At 40.3% G+C, this 27,411-nt stretch overlaps 1 protein-coding gene across 7 annotated transcripts; it reads left to right on the top strand.

Annotated features, from left to right (window-relative positions):
• The first annotated feature begins 1,514 nt into the window (after window positions 1-1,514).
• Window positions 1,515-27,351, top strand: LOC116063009 (ceramide transfer protein-like). Of its 7 annotated transcripts, none has more exons than XM_035991886.1 (19): window positions 1,515-2,205; window positions 3,910-4,044; window positions 12,742-12,858; window positions 13,013-13,078; window positions 17,078-17,185; window positions 17,417-17,555; window positions 18,706-18,792; window positions 19,564-19,721; window positions 19,932-20,024; window positions 20,118-20,204; window positions 20,960-21,052; window positions 21,250-21,321; window positions 23,086-23,181; window positions 23,857-23,989; window positions 24,096-24,166; window positions 24,749-24,877; window positions 25,007-25,136; window positions 25,954-26,080; window positions 26,968-27,351. In XM_035991886.1, coding segments are annotated over exons 1-19 (1,953 nt in total). In that variant the 5' UTR covers window positions 1,515-2,094; the 3' UTR covers window positions 26,969-27,351. The 7 variants fall into 7 exon arrangements, with proteins under 7 accessions (XP_035847779.1, XP_031173697.1, XP_031173698.1 ...); XM_031317837.2 differs by having other exon boundaries at window positions 25,954-26,090; window positions 26,970-27,351; XM_031317838.2 differs by lacking the exon at window positions 13,013-13,078.
• Window positions 27,352-27,411: the final 60 nt, after the last annotated feature.

Genomic DNA, 27,411 nt, shown 5'->3' with positions numbered 1-27,411 from the left:
TTGCCAGCGGGGGGCGCTATGATCAAAAGTCAATATTGGCCTGTATATGTCCTCAGGCCTGGACTCTTGTTGATTGTGTGAAATTTCAAGCAGATATGACAATGTACACTGTAGAGACAGCCACTTTCTCATCTACGCTAAACACTCAAAATGGCCACCACGCCACGCCCACACTGTTTGACGAAAAGTTTTTCTTTTAATAACTTTTCATCTTTAAGGTGTTGAGATGGTACAGACCAGATTTGAAGTCCATCGGATGAAATCTCTAGGCGGAGTTCATTAAAGTATAGCACCTTGACTTTTAGACCTACTTCCTGTTGCCACTAGGGGGCGCTATGACTTTGAGTCAATTTTGTCCAGTTAATGTCCTCAGAGTTAGAGTCTTATGAATCATGAAAGGTTTTGAGCCAATTGGGCAATGTACAATCAAGTTACACCCACTTTCTGTTTCGATGGTGAAACGCAAAAAATGGCCGCCCTGCCACGGCCATGCTCTATGACAAAAAGTTTTTCTCTTAATAACTTTTCATCTTTAATGTCTTAAGATGGCACAGACCAAATTTGAAGTTGATCGGCTGAAATCTCTAGGAGGAGTTCGTTAAAGTATGAGATGTGGAAATGGCCAAAATCGCACTAATTTCGAACTTTCAATTAAAAAATGGCGGACTTCCTGTTGGGTTTAGGGTATGGCATCAGAGGTTTTTTGTAAGTCTTGACATGCTACATATGTGTACCAAGTTTCGTGAGTCTACGTTAAACGTACTGCAGGGGCTCAATTTTTTTTTTAACTTTGTATGGGGCGCTAGTGAGCCATTTTTGTGCGCCTGTTCCCGAAACCCTTAAAATACGTACATTTTCACCAGGCTTGATGCGACCGCCAATTTTGGTGAGTTTTTGAATATGTTAAGCCTCTCAAGCGCTGTCAGCGCTCGGGCCCTAATAAAAACAGAAAGGACAGTAAGAAATATATAAAAAAAAATACTGTTAAGTATACAGTATAACAATACAATAGAGTTTACAAATTTACAAGAAATATACAATCAGAATCAATCAGAAATACTTTAATAATCCCAGGGGGAAATTATTTTTGTTACCACTCCAGGTATACAAACAACATATACAAACAACATTTATTATCCAGACTTTTAACATATATAATAAAAACAAATATACAGTAATAATAAATAAAATATGAAATGTACAGTGTTATGTGCAAATAGTGCAATAAAAAGAGAAAATTATTGTCTATGTTGAGATGATTATAGTGCAATAAAAAGAGAAGTCAATAACAATTGAAGAGAGGGAAGGAATAGTGAATCTGGAGCATCACACTGTTGTACTCCTCAGTGTATTTTCTTGTGCTCTTAGTCTATTTCCTTGAAGCCCCAGTCTATATCCAGGTACTCCTCCTCAGTCTATTTTCAGTGGTATAAACAGGGGGCGGAGCCTGCTTCCAAAAGGAGTGGATTTGGTGACGTCACCCGAGCCAGCGCCCCTGCGCACCACACAAGTTGCAACACGCGCTCACGGTTCAGCCACCGAGAAGAACCTCCAGACGTCAGTTGAAACATGGCGTTGAACTGGAGAGCTGTCATCAGTGTACAGAGGGGAACAAAAACCGCTGCCACGGCCACTGCGTTTCTCTGAAAAGTCAGCGACGGATTACATTGTGACTGCTGAAGCTTGCCGGAGCGCGTTTATCTGCATTTCATCCTTTTTTTGCTACTTCTGGGGACGGAAGGTAACGTTACAGCCAGTAACGTTACAGGATTAGAACGTTTACCTGGACAATTTAACCACAGAATATGTGCCGATTTATTTAGCTAGCTAGCTAACCAACGTGTATTTACGCGGTAGGAGCTAACGCTTAGTAGCTAACGTTATCGATCCTGTCCAGCCTTCAGCTATTTGGGTTAACTCCTTGTGCACTCAGAGGTAACGTTACTAGTCAGTAATAACAACATGATTCGGTGAACTGTTGCTGCTTAAATTGCTTCTCACTCAGGTCCCGTGAGCGTAAATGTAATACACCTGAGCGTCAAATACCAAGTTGATATAATTTGTATACTTTAAAAGCCAAATAGCGTTGAGGAAATGTCAGACAATCAGAGCTGGAACTCGTCCGGTTCCGAGGAAGATGTAGAGCCCAGAGATGAGTCTGGACATCTTGTCGGCGTCGTCGACTTGAGCGGAGTCCTTAGTAAGGTAAGTCATGTTTTTGGCCAAACTCGATTTCCTCCGAGTTAGCTCGGTCAATGTCACTGCCAAGTCCTAATTCAGGAAAAAGCCAAACAGCCAGGTGTTGTGGCGTTAAGGCATTTGGGTTGCAAACACATAATAATCACAGTGGGTATATTTCCACCACAACAAATAATGCGCAGCATTGCTTATGAATGGAATAGACGTGACTGAGGGATGAGCCATACTAAAAGGGATGAATTAACTGTTATATGGAGGTGCTAATTCGTGTAATATGACTCAGTTATTTTGCTATTCAGGAGTTGACAGCTTTATTTTAATAACAATTTGGGGAATCAAAAGGGAGAAGAACAACAACAACAACAACAACAACAACAACTGTGCAATCAACTTATGTTTGTTTTGGACCGAAAGATTAGCTCTGTCTTGCACGGCAAATACACCACTGTATAAAATTCGCCGCTCAGGAATAGACCGGTAATCCCCACTGAAGCAAAAGCCCCCCCCCCATTGAAAATGAGCAGCGGGGTATGTAATGCAGCAGCTAGCTACATTAGCTCATAGATCCCTCATTTACTGTGGTAATGAGTGGAGCTAAAAGTGCATAGCTCATTCCAGGTTTATACATGTGAGATTACCTGTATATTAATGTTAAACCTTTAGGTGTTCAGTTGCATAGAAATGTTTGCACAGTTCTGTTACCAGTATAATTAAGTAGTGCAGCTATTCTTTGGCCTAGTGTACCGTTACATGTGCAGACATTAACGTTTCCCTATCGAAAAGATTAAAAGTCGTTGTGCTGATTTTGTAATCGACTACTGAACGGCTCATTTCAAAAAGGTTAAAGCAGGCCCTCTGCATATTCCTTTGCCATGTCTACTATGATAATGTGGATACAGCAAAGGGTGTTAGTGTTAAGGGAAAATGATCAGTGATCCTGTAAATATTGCGTTGACAACAGTGCAGGAAAACCTTTGCTAGGATGCTGGTACAAGTCAACTATGTTTGCACTGTGCGCACTGTGTTAAAAAAAAAAAAAAAAGCTATTGTTGATCTATTCTGTTTTCTTCAGTAAACAGAGTTAAATCTCCGGCTAGACAAAGTCTTGGTAACCTTTTTGGCCAAATGCTTCTGCTCACTTTGTTTTGAACAGTTTTAATTAGTTAAGCTGTCACAAGCTAACGTGGTATTCATGTCACTGTGTCTAAACAGATTGCATGCTGACCCGCTAGCCAAGCATATTGTGAGATTAAGCCGATCTGCATTCAGAAAAGCTCACCTCTTCAATCATACTAAGCCCTTTACACGTCATAAATCTTGTGAGGATTAATGAGGCCATTAAATCCCACATGTGAGCCAACTCACATCAGTGCAAACATACACATACTGTAGTTTTTACGTTTGTAATGTACACTGAGTTGCCAGTAAAATGGAAACTTTCAAATAAACAGTCCTTTAATGAAGACAGGAAACCTTTCAATACAACATCACCACAAAGTGCAGCCTCTTAACCATTTGAATAAACGTCCAAAGAACCAAAGTAGTAGTCTCAACAACAACAACAACAACAACTGGAAAGTGGTATTTATTTTAAAGGAAGGTGGTATTTATTGCAAAGACATAATATTCCATTACATTGTAGAAATGTTTTTTTATTTCTCTTGACCCTCAGCATACAAAAGATATTAATTAAAGCGCTTTATTTTTCAGTGGACAAATTACATCCATGGATGGCAGGACCGTTGGGTGGTCCTGAAAAACAACACACTGAGCTACTACAAGTCTCAGGATGAGACGGAGTATGGCTGTCGCGGTTCCCTCTGCCTTAGCAAAGCTGTTATTACTGTGAGTACTAATGACTTTCTTTACTACAAAGCAGCGCTCCTCCTTTCTGTTGACTGTGCTTCAATATGACACAATCTTTTTACTGCAAGCAGTAGAGCGTATTTGACAAAAGCTCTGCGTTCTTGATTGCTGTTTTCGTTGTGCAATATTGGCCCTTTGAAATGTCTTGCAAGAATGTACGCTGTTTGTGTAAGAGGGCTACATTTTCCAAGAAATAGGAACCATCACTCTCGCTATTAAGCCACCAAACAGCCAAATTTACTGTGACACCCATCCACTGCTAATCAAGACCTGGGAGGATACTCTGTTATTTAAATTGCAAAGGTAGCCACAAACTACCCTTCTGTGTCACTTCACCTACAGCTTCAGCTGATATTCTGAAGACGGTGTTCTAGTCCGACCTTCCCTTCAGAAAAAATCCAAACAACCAGGTGTCATGGAGGCTTGACCTTTTCCTTCTATTGGTTGACTAGCTGTAATATGGACGGGCAAATTTGTGTAATCTGACTCAATTATTTTGCTATTCAAAGTTGACATAGCTTTGTAAACCTTTAAATAATCAGGTCAGCAATTTGGGGAACTAAGATTCAATCATTACATAACTAAAGAATATCTTTTGCCATCAGCTGATGAACTCACTGGTCGATCTATCTTGATTGGCAGTGCCTACACAAACTATTTTATCTGCCTAAATGCTTGGACAGTTTGTTGTTGCTAATGATGTAATCAAAAAAGTAGATGAAGGCTGGAGGAAGAACTGCAACTGCATTTTTCATCAAATTTTACCTTTGGCCACACTTTTTCCCACATTGCATGCTTTGTTTAAATGTCAAGCAATCGCAACGTTGTGTCACAATGTGATGCAGCAAAAATCATTCACTTCTAATAAAAAAATAAGTTTTAGTTGTGTGTTGCTCATTGCATTTGGTTTGGCTTGATTGTGGAAACAACTCAGAAGAACTTTTAGCAGGAGCAAGAAATATAAAATGCTGCTTCACTTTTATCTGACCAAAGTATGTTTTTCAGTTTCCATTTTATTAACACAAAGTCAAGGTATTCTAACGCTGTAATATACCATCCAAATCAACATGAATGGGATAAGCTGATCACATGAGGCGCACACACTGATTCTGCTTCTTTGGGGCGTTCTACCCACCTCCCTCTCCTTCTCCCTTAGCCTCTCATATAGTTTAGAGAAGTTTAGTATATACTATACAAAATGTGATTCAGATGTTAGGCATCCACCATATGATTCTATTAAATCCATGAAGGGATCCATGTGCAGGCCTAACCCTTGACTTATTGTCGGCAATTCTAAATCAGATTAAGAACTTTACCCTGGATTTCTCAAAAACTTGTTCTTCAACTCTAGGCGAAATTATTGTTTTACAGAGAACTCCTGATTATGTCCCAAGTTATGTTTGAGTGAAACTGGCCTGTCAGGTGACAGTTCTAGTTTCACAACAACATGCTATAACCGTCATAGTAATGCTGTGTCACTCACTGCATAGGATAGGCCAAGAAATTGGAGCAGCGGTAACAGTAGCTTACAGTATATTGAAGCAGAGACTCCCAAGCCTATCAGACTTTTAATAATATACTGTCTCAGAGATCCAAAAGGGGCTACCACACTGCTAAACACAGAGAAAATAAATCCCAATGTGTCAACAGTGATTGTGTTCACACTGTTGAACCTTGCATTATGTTTCAGTGGGAACTCAGGGTCACTCATTGACTGAAGCTCCATATGAGTCTCTCTCTAAACAGTAACGAGGGAAATGAATAAGTTGCTATTCCCAGGCGGCATAAAGCAGGCGTTGCTGCTATTTGTTCAGCTTCATCCATTCCCAGCTTACGTAAATAATAACCTCCATGTGGCACTCTACTCTAGTCATTTCTCATTCCAATGGAAAATGCCTCAAAACTCTGGGGTGTAAATAACAAAGAGTTATAGCTGGTGACCTGACAGTCATGCGAAAAAGGAAAAAAAAATGTTTTGAACAAAAGGTTTTTTTCTTCGCCAGTATTTATGTTTTTTCCCCCTTCATTTCATTTCCCCTCATGGCTTTCATATTAACTCTCAGACACAGATGCACCATGGTATAGTATGTTATCAGACATAAGACATTGATGTATCCAAGTGTATTTAGTATTTGTTAAGAATAAGGAATATCTACCTTCATAGAGGCTTCATACTCTGTTTCAAGTTGGCTCAGAGTTAGGAGCTTGGATCAGAGGCTGCTGATACCATGGGAATAAAAAAAAAATATGAATTCTGAATAAAGAATATAAGCTTCCACAGAAGACTTGTCGTCATACTGTATGCATTAGGGCCAAAACTAATTATTATTTCCATTATTGAGTAATCTTCTGATCATTTTCTCAATTGTTTTGTCCATAACCTGTCAGAAAATAGTGAGAAATGCCCGTTTTAATATGTCAAATGTCTTGTTTTGTCCAATCAACAGTCCAAACCCCAAAAGGTATGCAATTTACTATCATATGACACAGAGAAGCATTACATTCTCACATTTTAAGAAGCTGCAAATTACCAATGGTTATCAAAATAGTTTGTGATTAATTATCTGTTGATCGACTAATAGATTGTCGATTGATCATTGCAGCTCTAGTGTTGAGAGGGTAGTCTGTGGTTTAAGTTGCACTGAGTCATTCACAGATTTCAGTTAGGGAACTAATGTTGAGAAACCTGGGCAGACCTGAAGGTGAGATATGTTCATTGCAGAACAACCACAGAAAATGCCCGGAGGCATTTCTCAAAAGAGCAGATTGACACAGTATAAAAAACCCAAGATTGGTGCTATTGTTGCTAAACCAACCTAGGCTCGTACTACCAAGGACACACATACTGAAGGCTAGCTTAGCAGATAACATGAATCAACTCTCCTATCCCTGCATGCTGCATTTAACTTGAGAATGAGTTTAACTTGTGGCTCTCCCCTACGTCTAATAGGGGTTGTGCTGTGTTTGGGACTCACCCAGCCACTTCTCGTCTGCGCTCCGAACCGGCCTGCTCGCTCCAGTGTCTCTCAGCTGTGTCCTCCAGCCCGCTCTGAGTGTAGTTGTTCAGTTTTAAAAAAAGGTACATAGTTGTGGTGTGTGGGAAAACAAGAGCAGCTTTTGTCTTCATCTGGTTTCTTACAGTGTGTCTGCCTGCAGCTTGCTGGGTTTAATTGATTAAACAAGCTGCAGGTGCAGCTTGTTGGGCTTAATTGAGTCAAGCACCACACCCCGCATATGTGCATATGTCAGTCTGATCCTGTCAATCAGGCTAAAACCACACCTACTCCATACCATCCCCGGTTCCTCCACTTGCTTCCCTTCCACGCGTCTTAGTCCGTCCCACCGAGGAAGCATGGGAGAGACGGAGGACATCATAGGAGGAGAGAGGAAACGAGGAAATGTGTTTATAGAGGGACGAGACGTCCTTTCCTCTGAAGCGTCATGTGAATTCGTCAGCTGTGTGGGCGAAGTTAGCAACGGCTTTCAGCTGCACGGCTTCCAGAAAGGCTGCTCTCTTGTATCCTCGCTCATGGCTCTTCAGAGATCCCTCCTCAATCCTTTATCCTCTGTCCTCGTGGCAGGACTAAGGGCTTTGAGATGGCCTTCACGAAGGAGTGCCAGAACAACTTTCCGGTTCAACCGAGAAGCAAGGAGCTATTAAATAAGGGATGCAAGATGCAACACAATAAATTAGCCATAAAAACAGCTTACAATAAAATGCAATCAAATATACTTTAAGCTACTGCCTCAAGTTTCATCAGACCTAAACATCTGTTTGACCCATTCTTGACTAAAAGGGAGGATATATTGAAGAGCTGCATGATTGGATTGCATTATACACTGTTCGTTACACAATGGTACAGTTAGGTCACAACAAGCACCCTCTTTTTGTGTTCACAGCCACCTTCATTACTCGGAAACTTCAGGACACTGAATTAGATACCATCCAGTGTAACTTAAAACCAACATATCTGGTGTCCAGTTATCCAGTTAGTCAACGTTATCCTGGACGGGATTAAATAGAAATGTTAACTAGTTCACTTTAAAATACATCGGCTATTGCTAATAGTTCATCTCCCTGTGTTCTGTACATTCAGTGACAAACATGAAAACCATTCAACTCTGTGTTGACATGGACTATCTTGTCATGCTATTCCAAGTTGCAGGTACATGTGATTGTAAGGTTGTTTGTTGGTGCCAATGTGTCTCTTCACAACACTTCCTTCAAAGGCTGCTAACCACCATTTCCATTTTTAGATTCATGGTAAGTTATTAAGAGCACACTGGCCTACTTGTAATTCCCTCTCTCACTGGAATAGTGAGTAGTGCAGACTGAACGTATAGTAGCTTAGTGCTGGATTGTTGTTAGTTCTTCAAGGCAGGGGCTCTGGATGCAACAATTGGGCTTTTTTTCCTCTCCATATCTGTCACAGAGGGATAGGGAAAGCAAATGACTTAAGGTCAATTGGAGATTGAATAGACCGTTGGGAATGACGTCAGGCGTGGTGGAAATTGCAAAGTTTCTTCAACTAGGAAATGAGACTTCCTCGTGACTTGGGATTTCCTCTACATAAGGGGTCATGAGGAGGGTCAAGAACCACATGTCCAAGTCTGTAGGTGTGTGTGTGGGTGCGTGCGCGCGTGTCGTTATCAACCTTGTTTTTTTAGCCTTCCTGTTCCTTGCCTTTCACTCTGACCACTTGGTGAGTCAGTGTTTCCTGCACAAGGGGGCCATTGGATCCCGTTTTGGTGTCCTAAATCCACAGAAAGATGTTCCTGGCAACAGGCCTCAGTAATAATGATGAAAGAACAACATACTATATTTGTCTGAATCTCCTCTGAAGAGAGCATAATTATGATGTTTAAATTTGCACAAATGAGTAAAGAAATCCAGTTAGGTCTGGTGTAGCTAGGGTTTCTCAGTGTTTGCGTTGGTTTCAATCCTACCTATGTTTTTTTTTAGGTATTGAAAATCACAAGCTTTTTTTTTTTTTTTGTTTGAAGGGAGCTCCCATCCTTCAGTTCTGGAGACTGTGACTGCAAACACGTACACACCAGCCCAAAATGGTTTGGAAGGGAGAGGACAGAAGGGCAGTCTTTTTGAAGCCGAGTAGGAAGTTTGTGTTTGAAGAAAATAGAGACAGTATAAAGCTGCCTCATCATTCGGTTTTGGCATTTATAGTACTTGTTACGCTGCGGTACAGGCGGAAAAACAACTTGATATCTTTAGCTGTAAATTATTTCATAAAATTTGTTTCTCCCCTTCCTTTCCGGTTCTCTCCCCATCATGCTCTCCCTTATAAAACCATACGATTGAAAACTATCCAAAGCAAAGATGACACAGAAATATGAGTCCCTAGTATCAAAGACCTCGGCACTGATTATCTGAATGTGTGATAGGTTTAGGGTTGAGCTACTGCTGGGCCCAAAAAAAAAGGGAGGTATTTGACAGCTCATGGAAATAGTTGCTGGCAGAGGCTCCTCGCCATCAACAATAAACAAGGACGATCACACAATCCCCTGAATTAACAAAAACTGCTGTGTGTGTCTGCTTTGGTATCTTAGTGGGCACGACTTTCATTTTTGTGTTGTGGTTATTTTGTTACACACACACACACACACTGGGCTTCTTCACGGTCTACTTGTTGTCCTGGATAGGTTTAAAAATGTATTAAGTAACATTATACAAAAGCTTTCAAGGTATGGCAAAGATGTATTTCCTTTTTGATTTATTCCTTATTTGATTTTGTCCTTTTAACCGAGCAAGATAATCGAAATATGGATTTGTCCTGGGATCCAAAGTGCTTTGCTGCAAAACGCTGCAATACTCATCCATCCATTTCTTTATACCTGCTTGTCTGGCTTGTTGGAAGGTATTCCAGCATGCGCTGACTAGACAACAGAAATTCTCCAGCTCTTCACATTGACTTTGTTCTACATCATCACCTTGTGTTTCTCTGGTTGTTCATTCATCAACCACACGCATGCACAAGTAGACAAGACTCACAAACCAAACCAAACACTGCACACTGTCTTTTTTTGTGTCTGCTTTCCTTTCACATAGAGCCCAGGCCTCAGCCTTTTCAGCATTTCATGTCATCTGGTAATGTGCTAAAATGACCTTCCAGTGATGGATTGTTATTTACTGTAGCCTTGGATCCCAGTAACCTTCTCTGACCCAGTGCAGGATTTCATTCCCCAACCATGGCTTCCAGTCAGTATACCCATGACCCCATAGTCCAGAAGGGATCAAGAGGAATCCATTTTCTCATTTTCCTAGCAACCAAATGACACTAAAATCCCATCTACTAGCCAACCAAACACTTGCAAATTGTGTGGAACACTCCAGCGTTCTCTGTAATTTCACATGGGTTTAGTGTAGTATAGTCATAGGAGTTACTTCTTTTGTGGTCAGGTTTTTTTATTTTCCTTTCTGCTTGTAATATTTTTGTTCTTTTTGGGGGGGTTTTTTCAGCAGAAAAAGTCTTTGTGTTTTAGAAGAGAAGAAGGCTGTTGAAGTTGTCTGTTGATCTTTTTGACTTGCTAATAAATGGGAGGGTTAAGGAGGCAACACATTTGTTTCCTTCCTCACTTGTGCTTCCTCTTTTTGTCGGTCTATGCCGCTGGTGTTGGATCTTATGCACGTGCTGCTGGTAACTTTTGAAATGAGCATCTGCTTGGGCAAGCTTCCAGCGTTCAGCCTCATATTGTGCATTATTGACACGGAGCATCTGGTCTTGGCCTCAGTGCCGTCCAGGTGTCGGGCAACACAGCCAAGTCGCACTCCTCCAATGAAATCTCTTTTAAGACACCATAGTGGGCCATTTAATACTCTGCCAACTCACTGAAGTAATACAATCTTCGGTTTGGGCTCAGGCTGGCTCTGGGAACTTGCATTCTCTGGGTGATAATAGAATGCGAGCTTGCAGTAGTTTTGCCTGTTTTATTATAGCTTGTCTATGTGAAAATAAATGTTTTAAGCAGTGTTAATCTTGCATAGTTTAAATAGAGTTGGTAGACAGGATTAATCCATAAAGTATAATTATATAAAATACATTTATAATAGTATATTGATTCGCTAACCCAAATAATCGATAAATGCATTAATTTAACAAACACTACAGTTGTTAATTTCAATCACTAATTATTTCTCTCTGAAAGTGCTTATCAGTGAAATCAGCAGCTGTAGTCGTTCTTGCAATATTGCAGACTCTTGGCCCTCCACAGATTAATGATTGCATTTATTGTGCCTTTCAGATTTACTAAAACATCCCAGATGTGATTATTGACTTGTGGCCAACAGAGGAATGCAGAGGTCTCTTCTCCGATGCGGTTTCTTTCTTTTGCTTACAGTCTAAGCTGCAGTCTCTGGCATTCCTGCTCATTCAGTCTTTTCCAGTTCTTTGTCTTTTTCAAGCGGCGTCCTCAACTACGCTCGGACAAGCCAGACTCTCAATCATATATCAGCCTCTTCTTTTATTGGGATTAGACCTTGAGAGTGATTTAGCATCCAGACTCACTGTAGAGGAGGTGTCCTTTCAGAAGGCCGGATGCATTTCGTAAATACTACACAGGTAAATACCATTGCTGTCACCACCATACCGCCACCCTCCCCCAACACACACACATACAATCCCTGGTTGCTCGCCATGCTGGCGCAGCAGTTTCACAGCGCTGACAGCACATTGGAGGGCTATTAAGAATATGCTCCATCCTGCAAGTTGCCTTAAAAGGCCAGTTGTCTGCCACTTCTCCTACAGGACAGTGTCTGAAAATGGAGGCTGCTGTGCCTCTAGTACACTCCTCATCTTCTATCTCTGTGAAATATATAGATATTTACTCCCATCACTGTGACTGGTGGATTGCCATGTTTCTAGTTGTTAAAGCCATCTCAGGAACAGATTGTCGCCTACCATGTAGCGCACAGGAGAGGGTTAAACAGTTTGCTATTTCAGTGTCAATTTAATAGCAATTTACATGGATCGCCATCTCTCACATATTCCTCTCCCTCTGCTCTTCCTGAGCAGGAAAGATATTTATGTTTCCTCTTGCTATGAAAAGAACATGACAGCATTATCACATATATCAAGCCAGCTGGGTTCCTATAACTGGCCTCATTTCACAGAATCCTTCAGTATCTGATCCTCTCTCTGCTTCTATCAGATGTCGAGAGAGGATCTGATAATGATATTAAAATGATCAGCAGCGGTATACTTTCATTGCACACTGACTAGGGACGTAACGATGCCTCGTGAATCGGTTAAAAATCGATATATAAATGTGTAAAGATTACAACCAGTTGAGATTTAAAAAATGAATTGCGATGCAATTTTTAAAGAGCCTGTGTTTTTTTTTCTTCTATTTATTTATTTATTTATTTTGAAGTGGGATTTGTTTTAAAACTCAAATAAGTTTTTCCTTTATTTTTTAAAGATAAAATACAATTTCAGTTGCACTTTTGATACGAGAACACATCTGTTGTTTATATAAATAAAGGGATATTTTTCAGTCATTTGTCTGCAGCTGACACTGTTAAAAAAATAAAAACAAACGTGCAAAAATCGTGTTGTGAACTCAAATTCGTGAATCGTATTGAATTAGGAGTCGAGTGTATCGTTACATCCCTAACACTGTCTAATCTGACTTTTTGTTCTGTGTCCTTCTTCCTTTTTTTAGCCTCACGAGTTTGACGAGTGCCGGCTGGACATAAGTGTAAACGACAGTGTGTGGTACTTGAGAGCACAAGACCCAGAGCACAGACACCAGTGGATCGACTCCATTGAGCTGCACAGGGTAAGTCACGCGTCACGCTAACACGGCAGACAACAAACTGCTGGCATCAAAAGAAACCAAATCCTTGTCATATTTGCAACAAATAAGAGTCATTTAATACAAGGTTGGATTTGTGAATGTGTGTTTATTGTATGCGTGTGTGTGTTTCTATCAGAGTATCAGAGAGGGAAGGAGAGAGAAGGGAGGAATCCAGGGAGCAATATTCATCCCTTCACCACTGGTGCGTTTGTTGGCAAGTCTATAGGACGTAGGACCGAGTGCTTTGTGTTAACTTGTGTTTATTTAGTCCATCAAATTCTTACTGTGTGAAATAGTTTTATCCTAGATGGTTAACGATTGGTGCATGACTCATGTAAAGGCTTGTAACAAAAGGCCCGCTTAGCTAAAAGTTATCTTAACCTTCGACAAACAGTTGCCTCAGAGTTAAGATAATCCCTTTATATACACAGACATTTGACACATGGGTAACCCTGAAACGGGTTAGAGGACTTACTGAGAAAGCTGTGTGAAACACACAGTCAACAGATAACCCTGTTTTTAAAGATTTTCTGGGGACAGCCCGGAAAAGTTTAGGTTAACCTGCCCTGGAGGAGAGTCCGTTAGCCCTGGACTCATGGTCACGGCTTTCTTGCTTTGTTGTTTGCCTAAAATATCATTCAATCATTCATTCAATCATAATTTATACTCGAAAGATCATTGAGGGGCAGCCCTCATTTGCAATGACATTGAGTCAGAAAACAAAGACAACAACAGCATCATAAGAACAGAGAAAGACACTGAAACTTTGGAACTATGGAAAAACAATTTGATAAACCGATCAGGACAACCAGGATGCAAAAGAAATACAACTATGTAAAGCAATTACAAGTAGAAGTTTAGAGGTCCAAAATCAGTTTCCTAAAATGTCCAAAAAGGCACAAGTGAGTTGATTTTAAGAAAGTGTTGTATTTTGTTCCACGAGTCAGGCGCACTGAAACTAAAAGCCGTTTTTCCAAGTTCAGAGCGAGCTCGTGGAACATGAAGTAAAAGCCAGTCAGCAGAGCGAGTCTGATAATGTCGCTCTGAATGACAAAAGTAGATCTGTAAGGTAAGATGGCAGTTTTCCAAAAAAAGAGCTAGGAGGAGATATCAGTGTAGAACGTTTTTCTTGGAGAGAAGACCATCCAACCCTGTCATATAAAATACAATGTGTACCATAGACATTACTGGTTATAAATCTCAAGGGGGAGCGATAGACTGAGTCTAGGGATTTAAGAGTTGATGTCAGTACAATGTGAATTTACACAGGGCTGAAATGCAAGTTCAACCTTTTAAGTGCTTTGTGAAAAGCCTTGTATTGCAGGGAGAGCAAACGTAGCAGTGCCCATTTAATTCAGTCAGTGTGAAGGACAAAAAAGCAGGTTGCAACGGAGACAACGAGAATACCTACAATCTGTTTATGGTCGTATATACACAGCAACCAACCATCAAATATGTAAATTATGTTTTGCATTGTTAATGTAAAGGATCCCATGAGTGTTTATGGTATTTTTTTTCATCCTAGCCATAGAGGAAAGAGAAAAATGACAGCACAACATCAACAAAAAGTTTTGTTATACTGATGTGTATGTTTGAAAGTCTTAATCTAAGGCAGACATAATCCAGAGTGGAGCAATAGTTGCAAATCTGTCTGACATAGATGAGGAGTAGGCAGTCACCACACCTTCAGCCTGTCTGCCAAAACACATGCATGCTCAGTTATAGTCCTTAGTTTGGGAAATCTCCCCCTGTTCCCTCCTCACTCACTCATCCCAGTACCGAAGAACCACCGTGACTCATGCACGCACGCACACACACACACACACACACACACACACACACACACACACACACACCCACTATCACACCCACTATGAGTCACCGCTGAAAACTTCTTCCTAGAAGCCCCCGCTTCATTCTCGAACCCACATTACTCCCAGCACTCAGCAGCCCAGCGTCTCCAAGGAGACACAACACATAAACAGCAAACAGTTCAGGCTTCTTAGTTAGAGAGTGAAATCTAAAAGCAACACTTGTTTCTAGGATACTTTCTGTTAAAGTAAACTGTGCTTGTTGTTTATTTTTCAATGTGCACTGACAAGCCACATGGCATAAATTCCAGTAATGTAAGGTCTTCTACACTCGTTTTATTGTTTTATTTTTATCACTGAAACAGCTTTGTGACCTGGATAAGTCTGTTTCTGCTCAGGGCAGCTTTTCATAAGCACCAGGATTTATGTCACTAGTCAGGAGTGTGAGTGCACTCGAGCTTTAATCACCCGACACATAAACACTCATACAGCTACTCAGTGTTTGCCATGCTGCGTGCATTTTAAGAACATGCGAAGCATGCATGTAAGAATTACCATACACACAGCTGAGATTGTTGACAGGAGACCCAGCTGCTGATAAATGTTACTTTTTACTCATTTTTTATTTCATATTTTCTGATTTTATCGAATGATGTAGCTGCAACAAAAACCTCTGCTTGCTTGTTTTTTCTTCTTTTGCATTGTATTCATTTATTCATTTTGAGCATGTAACATTCAATATGAAAAAAGACAACAGCAGCTGTTGAAAACACATCGAACAAAACAGAAAAAAAGGTTAAAAAAAGAGAAGAAAAAAAAATTAATTTCATTAGCATATTTTCTTAATTTACATGCACAAAAAGAAATAGGTTGAAGTTCAAACCTATTTTATCCTACCCCTTAGTAGTTAAATAATTTACAAAAACTCAATACAATCATAACGCTTTGACATACTTGTCACATATCACACCCATAGTTACATAATAATAGTTAAATACTTTATATATTTTAAACAAAGAATCTTAATCTTAATGTTCTTATCAAACAGATTAAACAGCCCTCATGCAAACAGTTGAGATGTGCTGATGAAGTCAGTAGAGCGGCAGTATATTGGCTAAAGGGCAAACAGCACTGACTGAAATCTTATGTGAATGCAGACAGTTACTAAAGGCCGTTGACCGACAGTAACCCCAGCCTCTTACAACTGCCAGTCACGTGCATTGACATTTCATGCCCCCTGGTGGTTGTAATTGGAAGTGTCTCTTAAAGGGAAACACATCTCTGTTTCTCCTTTCCGCCGGTATCTCTCTGTGCCGTTGAACCTCTCCTCTCTGCTGTCACCAGCCATCTTTTTTGAGGGCCAGGATGTTATGTAAGAGGAGAGAGGGGGAACCAGTCAGGTTTCCAGGAAGTCTGTTGATGTTTCAGTTGTGTTGCCATGGTCACTGAATCTGTCATGCTGTGCTTCTGTTGAGGTAACTAACCATATCCTGTTTAAATGGTTCATTACAACATTCAGGATATTAATAAGGCTTTCTGGAAAGCTATTTTTTCTAGTTTCTAATAGGATATCAACCTTGTGTACATATTTGGATGTAACACAAAAGTAACTTAAAATAGAAACATAGGTCATTTGGGATTTACAACGTTAGAATGGTGTACTTTAAGGGAAGAGAACAGCATTGTTAATGTTTTAATTAAACGTTGGTGTGATGTTTAAATGACCAGAACCGATGGAACACTTCCGATCAGATGGGCAGCTAGAACAGAGATTACTTAGATCAGTTTCAGTGAAGGATTAGTGGTGGTTAAGCTTTGGTTTTGGGTCACTGGGTTTCCTCTACAAGTCCCTGCTGATTTGTGGCAGCTAAGCTAAATGAATAACTATGATGTATGTTAAATGGGCGTGAATCACACATTTTATCACGGTATATTATAGTGATTCTTTGGACAACGATACGATATTTACTGATATCACAAAGTCTGCCATATACATATGCAATTTTGATTCAATTCCGGGGCCTGAGTCTGATACGAGACGATACATAAGCCCATTAACACAAGCATTTATATTATAGTGTTTACAATAAGCAACTAAAATATAATTTGACAATTTCATTACTAAGCTCTTCCAGACATTTAAATAAAAAACACACTACTCTTTATAATAAAAAGAATAAATATAAAGTGGGAATTTTCAAAATTAAGGCGCAGCTTAAAGATGACGATATGAATCGATATTTTCACTTTGTATCGCTAATATTGGACCGTTGAGGATTGAATCGATATATCGATTCAGATTGATATATCGTTACACCCCTAGTATGTTATTGAGTTAGGCTGCTTTGTGACAAGATTACTAACTTGTGTCTGTTTTTCCCCCCATATAGGCTGACTCTGGATATGGCTCCGAGTCCAGTCTGCGGAGACATGGCTCCATGCTGTCTCTCACATCAGCCACCAGCGGCTTCTCTGCCACCTCCACATCCTCCTTCAAGGTCAGTTTTCTGGGTAATGTTTACCCTGGCTGAGGAAGCCATTGGCTTCCATTTTGTATCTGCAAACATGAGGAATTGTCTGTTATTTGTAGGCAAACACACACAAGCTGTTTGCAGCTTTTTTGCAAGCTGCGTTTTTTCCACATGTACTGGAATGGTTGATTTGTGGTTCGTAGAAATATAAACAAAGGCCTAACAACTCTCTCACTGATGCTCTATTGTTTTTTTTAGAAGGGTCACAGCCTGAAAGAGAAGCTGGCAGAGATGGAGACCTTCAGAGATATCTTGTGCAGGCAGGTGGACACGCTTCAGAAATACTTTGACAGCTGTTCAGATGCCGTGTCTAAGGATGAGCTGCAGAGGGATAAAAGTAAGACCCACAGGCACCTACACTTTTAACCAATGATTTTGTTACTCTGTAGGGGATCTGATTTATGTGCTTTTAGACGAGAAGTGAAGATTATTTTATTGTGAAAATACCACTTTCCTGCACCTTTCCAATATCATTCCAGTTTTATTTGGGAGCTGAAACGATTAGTCGATTAGTCGATTGATTGAAAATTAATAAGCGACTTTTGATCATTTTGGATAAGTGCTCCAGTCTTTAGTTTTTTTTAAGCTAAAATTCCAAACAGTGAAGATTTCATGCTTTTTTGTCATATATGAGAGTAAACTAAATGTTTTTCTTTCAATAAAACTATTTAAAGATGGCACATGCAAGAAATCATAATATTTTTTTAATACTTTTAAGCATTTTACAGACAAACCAATTATTATTAACCACTAGATAAATAGAATTAAGAAAATAATTAGTTTGTTGAAACCTAGTTTATTTTGTCATGTAGCTGTTGCATTACGTCTAGCAATGTGCGGACATATTGGAATGGTACAGTGTGACACAAAGCTATGTTAAAAGAAGTTTAGAAGAAGGAATTTAAGTAAAAAAAAAAAGGTGAATTCTGGGAACCAAAAAAAGAGAATTGATTACAAAAGATAAGGCTAACTTGTTTGTTGCAAGACACTGATATGTCAAAGAGAATCTTTGGCTTGCATATTCCATGTATAGATTGTAAAAAAAAATATTTGGAGTGCACTTGCACTGAATCATGTATACACTGGTCTGTGTGTTGTGACTCAGGCAGCAGTTATTCTACAAGCCCCCTCACCCTAACCCCATCTCGGCTGGCTGAACATTTGCTCATGGCAGCCTGCACTGGGCGCCTGTGGATGACCACATTGAATGAAGCCCTGCTTTTGTTCTCCTCACCTCCCTCTCTCTGCTCGCTCTCTCTCTCTCTCTCTCTCCATTCTAAAGATGAAACCAGACCATTGTCGTATTCTCCAGCACAGCAGATTTCTGTCAGTCTGATGGTGCGCTGTGCTGTAGTTTCAGTTGGGAATGGGCCACAGGGCGCCACCCTGCCCTGAAACGCTGGTTGGCTTTCAGTAGGTGTCCTGCGACAAACGACAGCTACCTGTCTCTGCTTCTCCTCTCTGAAACTTAATTTCTCTTTTTCCAGTCGTGGAGGATGATGAAGATGACTTCCCCAACACCCGGACAGATGGAGACTTTCTGCACAACAACAACAACGGCAGCAAAGAAAAATGTGAGTAATGCAGACTTCTTCAAGTATTTTTCTATTTCAACCCTAAATATGCATTGACTTTCAAGCTTAAAGTTTGGAAAAACAGCATTAGATATTGTTTATAAAGATGGCACTAGGGCTGCAACAAACGATTACTTTCATTGTCGATTAATCTGTCGATCATTTTCTCGAATAACCGATAAGTTGTTCTGTCTCAGAAATGTCAGAAAATGGGGGAAATTGTGGATCAGTGTTTCCCAAAGCCCAAGACAACGTCCTCAAATGTCTTATTTTGTCCACAACTCAAAGATATTCAGTTTACTGTCACAGAGGAGAGAATAAGCTAGAACAATATTCACATTTAACCATCTGGAAGTAGAGAATTTCTACTTTGTTGACAAGAGAATGACTCAAACCGATTAATCGATTATCCAAATAGTCCACAATAAATGTAATAGTTGACAACTAATCAATTCATCTTTGCAGCTCTAGACAGCACAGTAAAAAAAAACACAAACATGTCTCAATTGAAATAACCATTACTTGTTCTAACTTTGGCTGAACAAGAAATGTTTTGTCATAGAATGGTGATTGAGGAAATGTGTTTTTAGCACCTTTTTTTTCCATATTTATGGATATTTAATATATTTTCTTAAGTTTTTAAGGAATGGTCTTAACTGAAATGACAATAATAAGAGAATATTAGGTTAGGAACTTGCCCAACACTGCGTACAGATATGGTGTTTGTTACAACTAGCATTTGTTTTAGTCCCATGCTCCTCTTTTGTGCAGTGTTCCAGTCCTTGAGCCCCAAGGGAATCAATGGCATAGACTTTAAGGGTGAGGCCATCACATTCAAGGCCACCACGGCGGGGATCCTGGCCACTCTGTCCCACTGCATCGACCTCATGGTGAAGAGAGAAGACAGCTGGCAAAAGAGGGTCGATAAGGTTTGTAACATTTGGATCTAATTAGCCATGTTTCATCTACTTACCTGGAAGAAAGCCTGTGTTACTTTTAGTTTTTGTCAGACAATAGTGATTGTTTTTCTTCGTTTATCTCCAGTAGAGAAGCAGTCATCTACAACAACAGAAAAAAAGATGCAGGAGAGAAAGTTGGTGTAGGATCTGTTTAATGATTCTGTTTTTTTGTTCGTGTAGGAGATGGAGAAGCGGCGAAGAATAGAGGACGGCTATAAATCAGCCCTCAATGAGTTGAAGAAAAAGTCTCACTTTGGAGGGCCAGATTATGAGGTGAAGTATAAAAGCCATCCGTAACGCAGCATTAAGTTTGTGTTGCGATAGAACTTTTGAAGTAACGTTCCCTCTCCCCTTATTTATTGGCAGGAGGGTCCAAACAGCCTCATCAATGAGGATGAGTTTTTCGATGCAGTTGAAGCTGCTCTCGACAGACACGACAAAATAGAAGAACAGGTAAGCAAAAGATCAGATGCAGTGTTTTTACCACTAAGGTGATGTTGGATAAAAGCAATGAGATACTTTGAAGGTAGTAGTATATTTAAAAAATAGTAGGGCCGTCAATCCATTCAAATATTTAATCGCAATGAATCGCATAATTATTTTTATGTGAATTCGCAATTGATCACAAATTAATCTCCCATTTTTTTTCCATCTGTTCTGAATGTACTTTAAAAGGGATATCTTTCACGTTTTTAATGCTTTTATCAACATGAATGCTCTTGATGGGAAATATAACAAGCTTCGGCTTCATCCCGCTCCTTTTCGGACAGTTTGAAAAATATTATTGGTAACACTCTATAGATATTGTCTTTTCTCTTTGGTTTGTTGCTACGCACTTATTGGGTTTTTTATATTTTATTTTATTGTTATTTTTTTGTTCGAAAGAAAGAAGGAAAGACGAAGGTCCGGAGGGAGTTTTTTGTAAATAAACGGTGATGCTATAGCAAGAGCAGAGTGCGGGATTTTTTTTCCTTTGCTCCTAGTTTATATTTTCCAACGCACCTGCACAGAAGAATTTTTGGATGTGTGAGTTGTTTCTTCGAAAAACGTGCGTGTGTTAATCGCGCGTCAAAGAAATCTGTGGCGTTGAAAGGAGTTTGCCTTCACTCGTTATTATCGCGTTCATTTTGACAACCCTAAAAAACAGTGAAATAATTATTTCTGCACGTTTTTTAAATTTCAAAATGTTGTGCTTTGTTTGTGTCCAGTCTCACACTGAGAAAACGAGGATACAGAGATCCAGCCCAGTCCCTCCCGGAGACGTTTATTCCAGCACCGGCACGCACAGATTCGCTGACAAGGTAGTCCAGCCCTTTACTCCCTAAAACTGTACACACCTACAAGCTACTTTCATCAGTCCACCTGTCCCTCCTCCACTTCTTCACGGTCCTTATTAGTCTCATTTTTTTCAGTTTGACATCTTATCCTTTTGTGTAACTTTGTCTCTTCCTCTCCTCCATTTTTCTCTCTCCATCATCCCCTCTACTCGTCCCTGTAGCCTCATAGTCAGTGCTCCCCTGTTCTGATAGTCAGGGCCCCTCCTCGGGACGTCCACAGATTCAGCGCAGAGGTAACTCACTGTCCAGGCTCAGCCATTCCCCCTTCCACTGTGTTTCCCCCGTCTACACTAAACACCATGTTTGCATGACTGTTGAATCCCCAGTAACTGCTATAAGAATCATGAACACACAGGAACTCACTGTAGCAGCATGAAGCGTGAGCTCCCCTTTATATCTGTGTGAAATAATAACTGTTACTGTTTAGAGACATTGTGCTACCAGGTAGGGCTGGGCGATATGGAGAAAATCACAGTATTTTTAACCAAACACATCGATATTGCAACGATATTGTTGGCGCGTTCACTAAATATTTTACAATGAGATTTTAGATAATCATCAATAATGTGTTCAACAGTTTAAAGTGAAAATATAGAGAAAAAAAGTTACATACTATGTTTACATGCATGCACAAAAGCAGTGCAATGTTAAAACAAATCTGCAATTCTTTAATGATTTTTTGAGAAAATTGAGTTAGTACGTGCTTGTTATCAATTTAGACAACGTAATTGTATATCTCGATATATGATTTCATCACGATATGATTCCATTGAAAGAGGATAAATGATCACGTTGAATTATTGCCCAGCCCCACTACCAGGTCGTGGAATCTTTGTGTCCTCCAGTCTTCCTTTTGCCACCCGATTTGGGTCCGTTTTAGTCCCAAAAAAAACTAGACCCTGTAGAACATACAGTATATCATTATGTGCTGCTTCTTACGCTTTGGCTACATTGAACGTGTAACGTATGCGGACCGTTCGCAGATGTATCTTTTAACTGGCTACACCTGCTGCGCACACATGGCGTAAGATTGTGTGAGTCACAGGCGAGACGGAGAGCTTTTGCTTTCGGGATTGATTGTTCAGTTTTTTGGAGCCGGCACAGCGCTGTGAAAACGACAATTTACTGTCGGCTGTTATCAGAGGACACACGTGACGGAAACAAGAAATGGAAACAGAAACTCTTAAAACAAAAACTGCCAATACACTCACTGACAGTCATTAAGTCGTTTCCTGTATATCGGTAGACACTTTATGGTCCATTTCTGTGTAAAAGGGCCGCACACACCTCACTTAAAAAATATAAATACAAGACTGTCCTATTTTTACGCTTGTAGAGCGGATCTCCGCCGTGCATACGTACCACTACGCGCTGCTCTTGTGTACGGCGTAGCCAGTTTCGTTGATTACAGTGGAAGTGGATGTAGTCAGCCTGTAAGGCCGCCTTCACATTGGCACAGTAGATACGGCTGCGAAACGACCGGAAGTCATTCATTTCCTATGGAGATTTGCAGACCACATGCGAATGGGGCCGAACCGATGCAAACGAGTGCGGTGCGAAAAAAAAATCGGGTCCGTTGGTCATCCGGATGCGTTAAAAAAGTTTAACTAATACGACAGGCAAAGAACAGTTCCTATCCGACAATCCGAGCGGAAGTTAGCATTGTTATGGTACTGATAAACAAATCTGAATTCTTAACTTTTAATAAAATAAATAATGATTTCATAACGATATGTCGTAGAGAATTGGACATTCAGACACTGAGAGAATGAGTCGTTCTAGTCTCTCCGCCATTTGTTTTTCTACTCGCTTCCGACACTTTCAACGGTGTAGTACAACGTCCACTGGGGGCGCATTGCGTATTACGGAGCTGATTTCAAGTGCCAGTGTGAAGGCGGCGTAAGGCGGTGTTCATGCCATGCTGATATCTGAGGGCCTTTTCAAGTTGTCATTAACCGAACTGGCATCGTGTTTCTGTCCCTGGCCTTGTGTTATAGGTGGAGGAGATGGTGCAGAATCACATGACCTACTCCCTGCAGGATGTCGGCGGAGACGCCAACTGGCAGCTGGTTGTCGAGGAGGGAGAAATGAAGGTATGAGGAGGTTTTTATTCATGTTTGTCTATATGTAAAACTTTCGCTGAGTCATACACTAAATTAGGAAAAAAATAAAATAATTTAAGTTTCAGGTAAATTGAATTAGTCCTTAAAGTAACATGTATCTGGAATTTACTGTTGAACCACAGTGTTTTATTAGACCCAAATCAAAGCCTACGACATGTACACACATCAAACATGATTATAAAATGATTTCACTAGAGCTGCAAAGATTAATCGATTAGTTGTCAACTATTACATTATCATCGGCAAATATTTTGATAATCGATTAATCGGTTTGAGAAATTCTTTGATTCCAGCTTCTTCTTCTTTTTTAAGATAATTTTTGGGCATTTTTAGGCCTTTATTGACAGGACAGCTGAAGAAATGAAAGGGGAGAGAGGGGGGAATGACGCTGCAAAGGGCCGCAGGTAGGGGTCAAACCCAGGCCCGCTGTGTATATATGGGCGCCCGCTCTACCAACTGAGCAATCCGGGGCGCCCTGATTCCAGCTTCTTAAATGTGAATACTTTCTAGTTTCTTCACTCTTCTGTGACAGTAAACTGAATATCTTTTATATAAAATAATCAATGGATTTCCACAATTAAAAATAACTGTTAGTTGCAGCCCTAGATTTCACTCCACCTTCAAATTTGCCGTGTGTGTGTGCAGGTGTACAGGAGAGAGGTGGAAGAAAATGGGATTGTTTTGGACCCGCTGAAGGCCACCCATTCAGTAAAGGGCGTGACCGGTCACGAGATCTGCCACTACTTCTGGGACACGACCTACCGCAACGACTGGGAGAGTAGGTCTTCCCACGCTGAAACGATGCTAGTTTTAAATCTATTTCTTACGATTGACAATATGATTATGAAACATTTTAATGCTCCCATGTTCTCTGCCTCTTTTAGCCACTATTGAAAGCTTCAATGTTGTTGAGACGCTGTCGGACAACGCAGCCATCGTTTATCAAACGCACAAGGTAAGAGCTAGAAGATCACAAACTAAATAAACACGGATCCGTTTGTTGTCATTGTATATCAGGGTTTCCGCTGGGTTTTTAGAAATTGTAGGCCTTAAAAAGTCTTAAATTAGCTGATGTATTGGTATTGGCTAGGTCTTAAATAATTTTACAGGTCTTAATTTTCCTATGTCCATGCAACGCTACCTCTAATGCTCTTTTTTTATTATCCCGTGGTGATGTAGTTTCTTTTTCTGCTAGTCCAAATATAATTTTGCTGTTACGACGACAAATGAGACCAACATGTAACTTATGTTGCAGCCAATCAGCTTTCGTGTGATTTGTGAAAGTCTCTTTCAGATTGTACCACAGACATGAAACTGATTTTATTCTTTAGCTATGGTGAAGTGCAATTTCAGCGATACTTGGCTTAAAAAACTGAATTTAGCGCAGTTGATGTTGTGATAAAGGTCTTAAATTTCATTCATAATGGTCTTAAAAAGTCTTAAATGTGACTAGATGAAACGTGCAGAAACTCTGGTATATGATCTGTTGAATGTAAAATGATAACAAATGGTAAATGATAAATAATGTGTGCTGCAGCGGGTGTGGCCTGCATCTCAGAGAGACGTGCTGTACCTGTCCGCCATGAGAAAGATCATGGCCAACAACGAGAACGACCCGGACACCTGGCTGGTCTGCAATTTCTCCGTGGATCACGACGACGCACAGGTGAGCCATCGAGTCCTTTCAGATCCAGTCGAGGTTTCAGACGCCACGCGAGGAATCTGTTGAGATTCTGAATGAGAATCCTGCTGCTGCTGCTTTTTTCCCTTAATTCCCCGTCCTGTCGTCCCACAGCCATCCAACAAGTGTGTCCGTGCCAAAATCAACATCGGCATGATCTGTCAGACCCTGGTCAGCCCACCAGAGGGAGATAAAGAGATCAGCAGAGACAACATCCTGTGTAAAATCACCTACGTTGCCAATGGTGTGTATCCGTCTGTTCTTCTGGCTTCAGTTGATGAACTCAGGGTGTCTGAAAAAGGGCATATGAAAGTCTTACATTTACAAAAAGTCTTGTATATTTTTTTGTTGATAGTATTTGATATTGAAATTGTAAGGACAAACTATGGATAGATACTTTATTGATCCCCAAGGGGAAATTCAAGGTCCCAGTAGCATAAAGACATCACACACAACATACACATACATCATAAACAGGATAAAATAACAAATTAATAAAAGAAAAGATACTAAAATAAAACAATCCACATGAACGTACTAAGGGATGTATAAGCATGAGACGCCGCAGGTAAGGTGCTCTATGAGAGTGTGTGTCATGGTGGCGGTGTAAATAAGTCCATAAAGTCTAGAGACCAGCATTAAAAGCAAATGATGGTTAAATAACAACGCAAATGACACACATTTAAAACATCTTACTGATACATTTCTAAATACCTAAACAAGCTAGCATTAGCTTAATTCAGTATCAGGACAGTCACTTAACTTGATGTTACTTAACAGGAGGATTAACTTCTTGTGAGATTTAAATATGTGAATTGTTATTCCATGTTGCTTAGTTTGGCATTTCTTTCGCATGAGCATCCAAAAGCAGCACACAAAGGTCTGTCTTTATGATCACAACGGGTCAAATGTCCGTTCCAAGATGGCAGAGACGCATCTCACAAGCTATGTGTATACTGTATATCTATGAGGAAAAACTATAGGAAACCCTTTTGACTGATTGTGATGTGTTCAAACCTTGTTGCTGAGTAAAGTCCTGTGTCTCCTGTGTCTGTGTGCAGTGAATCCCGGAGGCTGGGCTCCGGCCTCCGTGCTCAGGGCCGTGGCGAAGAGGGAGTACCCAAAGTTCCTCAAGCGCTTCACCTCCTACGTCCAGGACAAAACTGCTGGCAAACCCATCTTATTCTAAGACGCACAGGTGACGCAGGAGCTCATGTATTCATCTGTCACTTCTGAACAGGGTTCAAAAATCAACTTTTTCATTCGCCAGCCAAATGGCTAGTGAATGTTCAAATGTTACTGGCCACTCAATAGTTAATAGGTTTCTTTTGGCTGGCAAGTGAAGCAAAGCTACCAGCCACTTGCGTATCAGTGTTTCCCCTACCCCCCCCGCCCCCTCTGAAAGAATGACAAAATGATATAATTATGCTATATATTCCACACACACACAAAAAAAAGATATAAATCTGTTTTCACACATACATGCAATTTTGCTTCTCGGTCCTCGCCTTAACCCTTGTGTTGTCTTCTGATTTACTTTAGCTAATAATTAAGATCAGAGGAACGTATGTTGATGCATAATTACAGCAGTTTCGTGTATGGAACTCTCCATGTTATTTTGGGGCAATTTGGTTGAAAGAAACCCATATTTTTGATACAGAAACTTTGAAAACGGGTCAAATTTGACCCGAGGACACCACAAGTTAACCCTTGTGTTGACTTCGGGTCACATTGGCCCGTTTTAAATTTTTGTTTTTTATCAGAAAATATTGGACGTAGAAATGAAAAACTTTTAAACGTTGGAAAAAGCAAAAACAAATTGTTAAAAAAAAAAGGCGTCACAAATGTCAGAAAAAAAAGTGTTTTTATCAAGGTTAAAGGGAAGACAACACAAGTTAAAAGTTCAATTCACCACGCCCCCCCCCCTTCCTCCCTGGAACAGATCCTAGGGGAAACACTGCATATTTTACCAGCATTTGGCTGATGGAGGGTTCTAATTTTGAACCCTGCTTCTGAGTCTTTACTCAGTGCATACCTTTGCAAAAATGATAACATGAAGCGTCTCCATCTTTTCCAGTGCGGAGACACGAGGACAGAACTGCACGTGAGGCTTCGAGGACCCAGCGTCTTCAGACTGACTGTTGCTCTGCTGTCGTGACCAGACAAGTTCCTCCACGTGGTTTCTCCCCCCCCCCGCCCCTCTCTCTCTCCCAGTTCTCAGCTAGAAGTTAGTTCTAGTAGGGGAGGAAGCGTCACAACGGTGCCCTCTGGTGGCTGCATTCAAACATCTGCCAGGCAACCCTTTAACCCCTGAAAGACATTCATGTGAAAGATTCTGTGAGAGAGTTCATTGAAACACAGCAGTGATATCATGACTTGTCATAATCATTTCAAGTGAAATTACTACTTGTTTCCCCTTCGTTGTGATTGAATTGATAAAATGCTAAATTGTTGATATTCAAAAGAGATCATTTTGAGAAGACTAACAAAGCAGCACTTTTTTTTCTTTTTGTAGTGGT

The sequence above is a fragment of the Sander lucioperca genome, chromosome 14, assembly GCF_008315115.2.
Source record: "Sander lucioperca isolate FBNREF2018 chromosome 14, SLUC_FBN_1.2, whole genome shotgun sequence".
In the NCBI taxonomy this organism is placed as follows: domain Eukaryota; kingdom Metazoa; phylum Chordata; class Actinopteri; order Perciformes; family Percidae; genus Sander; species Sander lucioperca.
The sequence above is the reverse complement of the archived record's forward strand: the minus strand, read 5'-3'. Positions and strand labels throughout refer to the sequence as shown.

Bases quoted from the DNA above. Each gene is read 5' to 3' on its own strand.
- LOC116063009 (XM_035991886.1), top strand. From the start codon at position 2,095: ATGTCAGACAATCAGAGCTGGAACTCGTCCGGTTCCGAGGAAGATGTA. The intron at 20,025-20,117 runs GTGAAGTATAAA...ATTTATTGGCAG, and splicing joins TTGGAGGGCCAGATTATGAG to GAGGGTCCAAACAGCCTCAT. The intron at 21,322-23,085 runs GTAACTCACTGT...CTTGTGTTATAG, and splicing joins TCCACAGATTCAGCGCAGAG to GTGGAGGAGATGGTGCAGAA.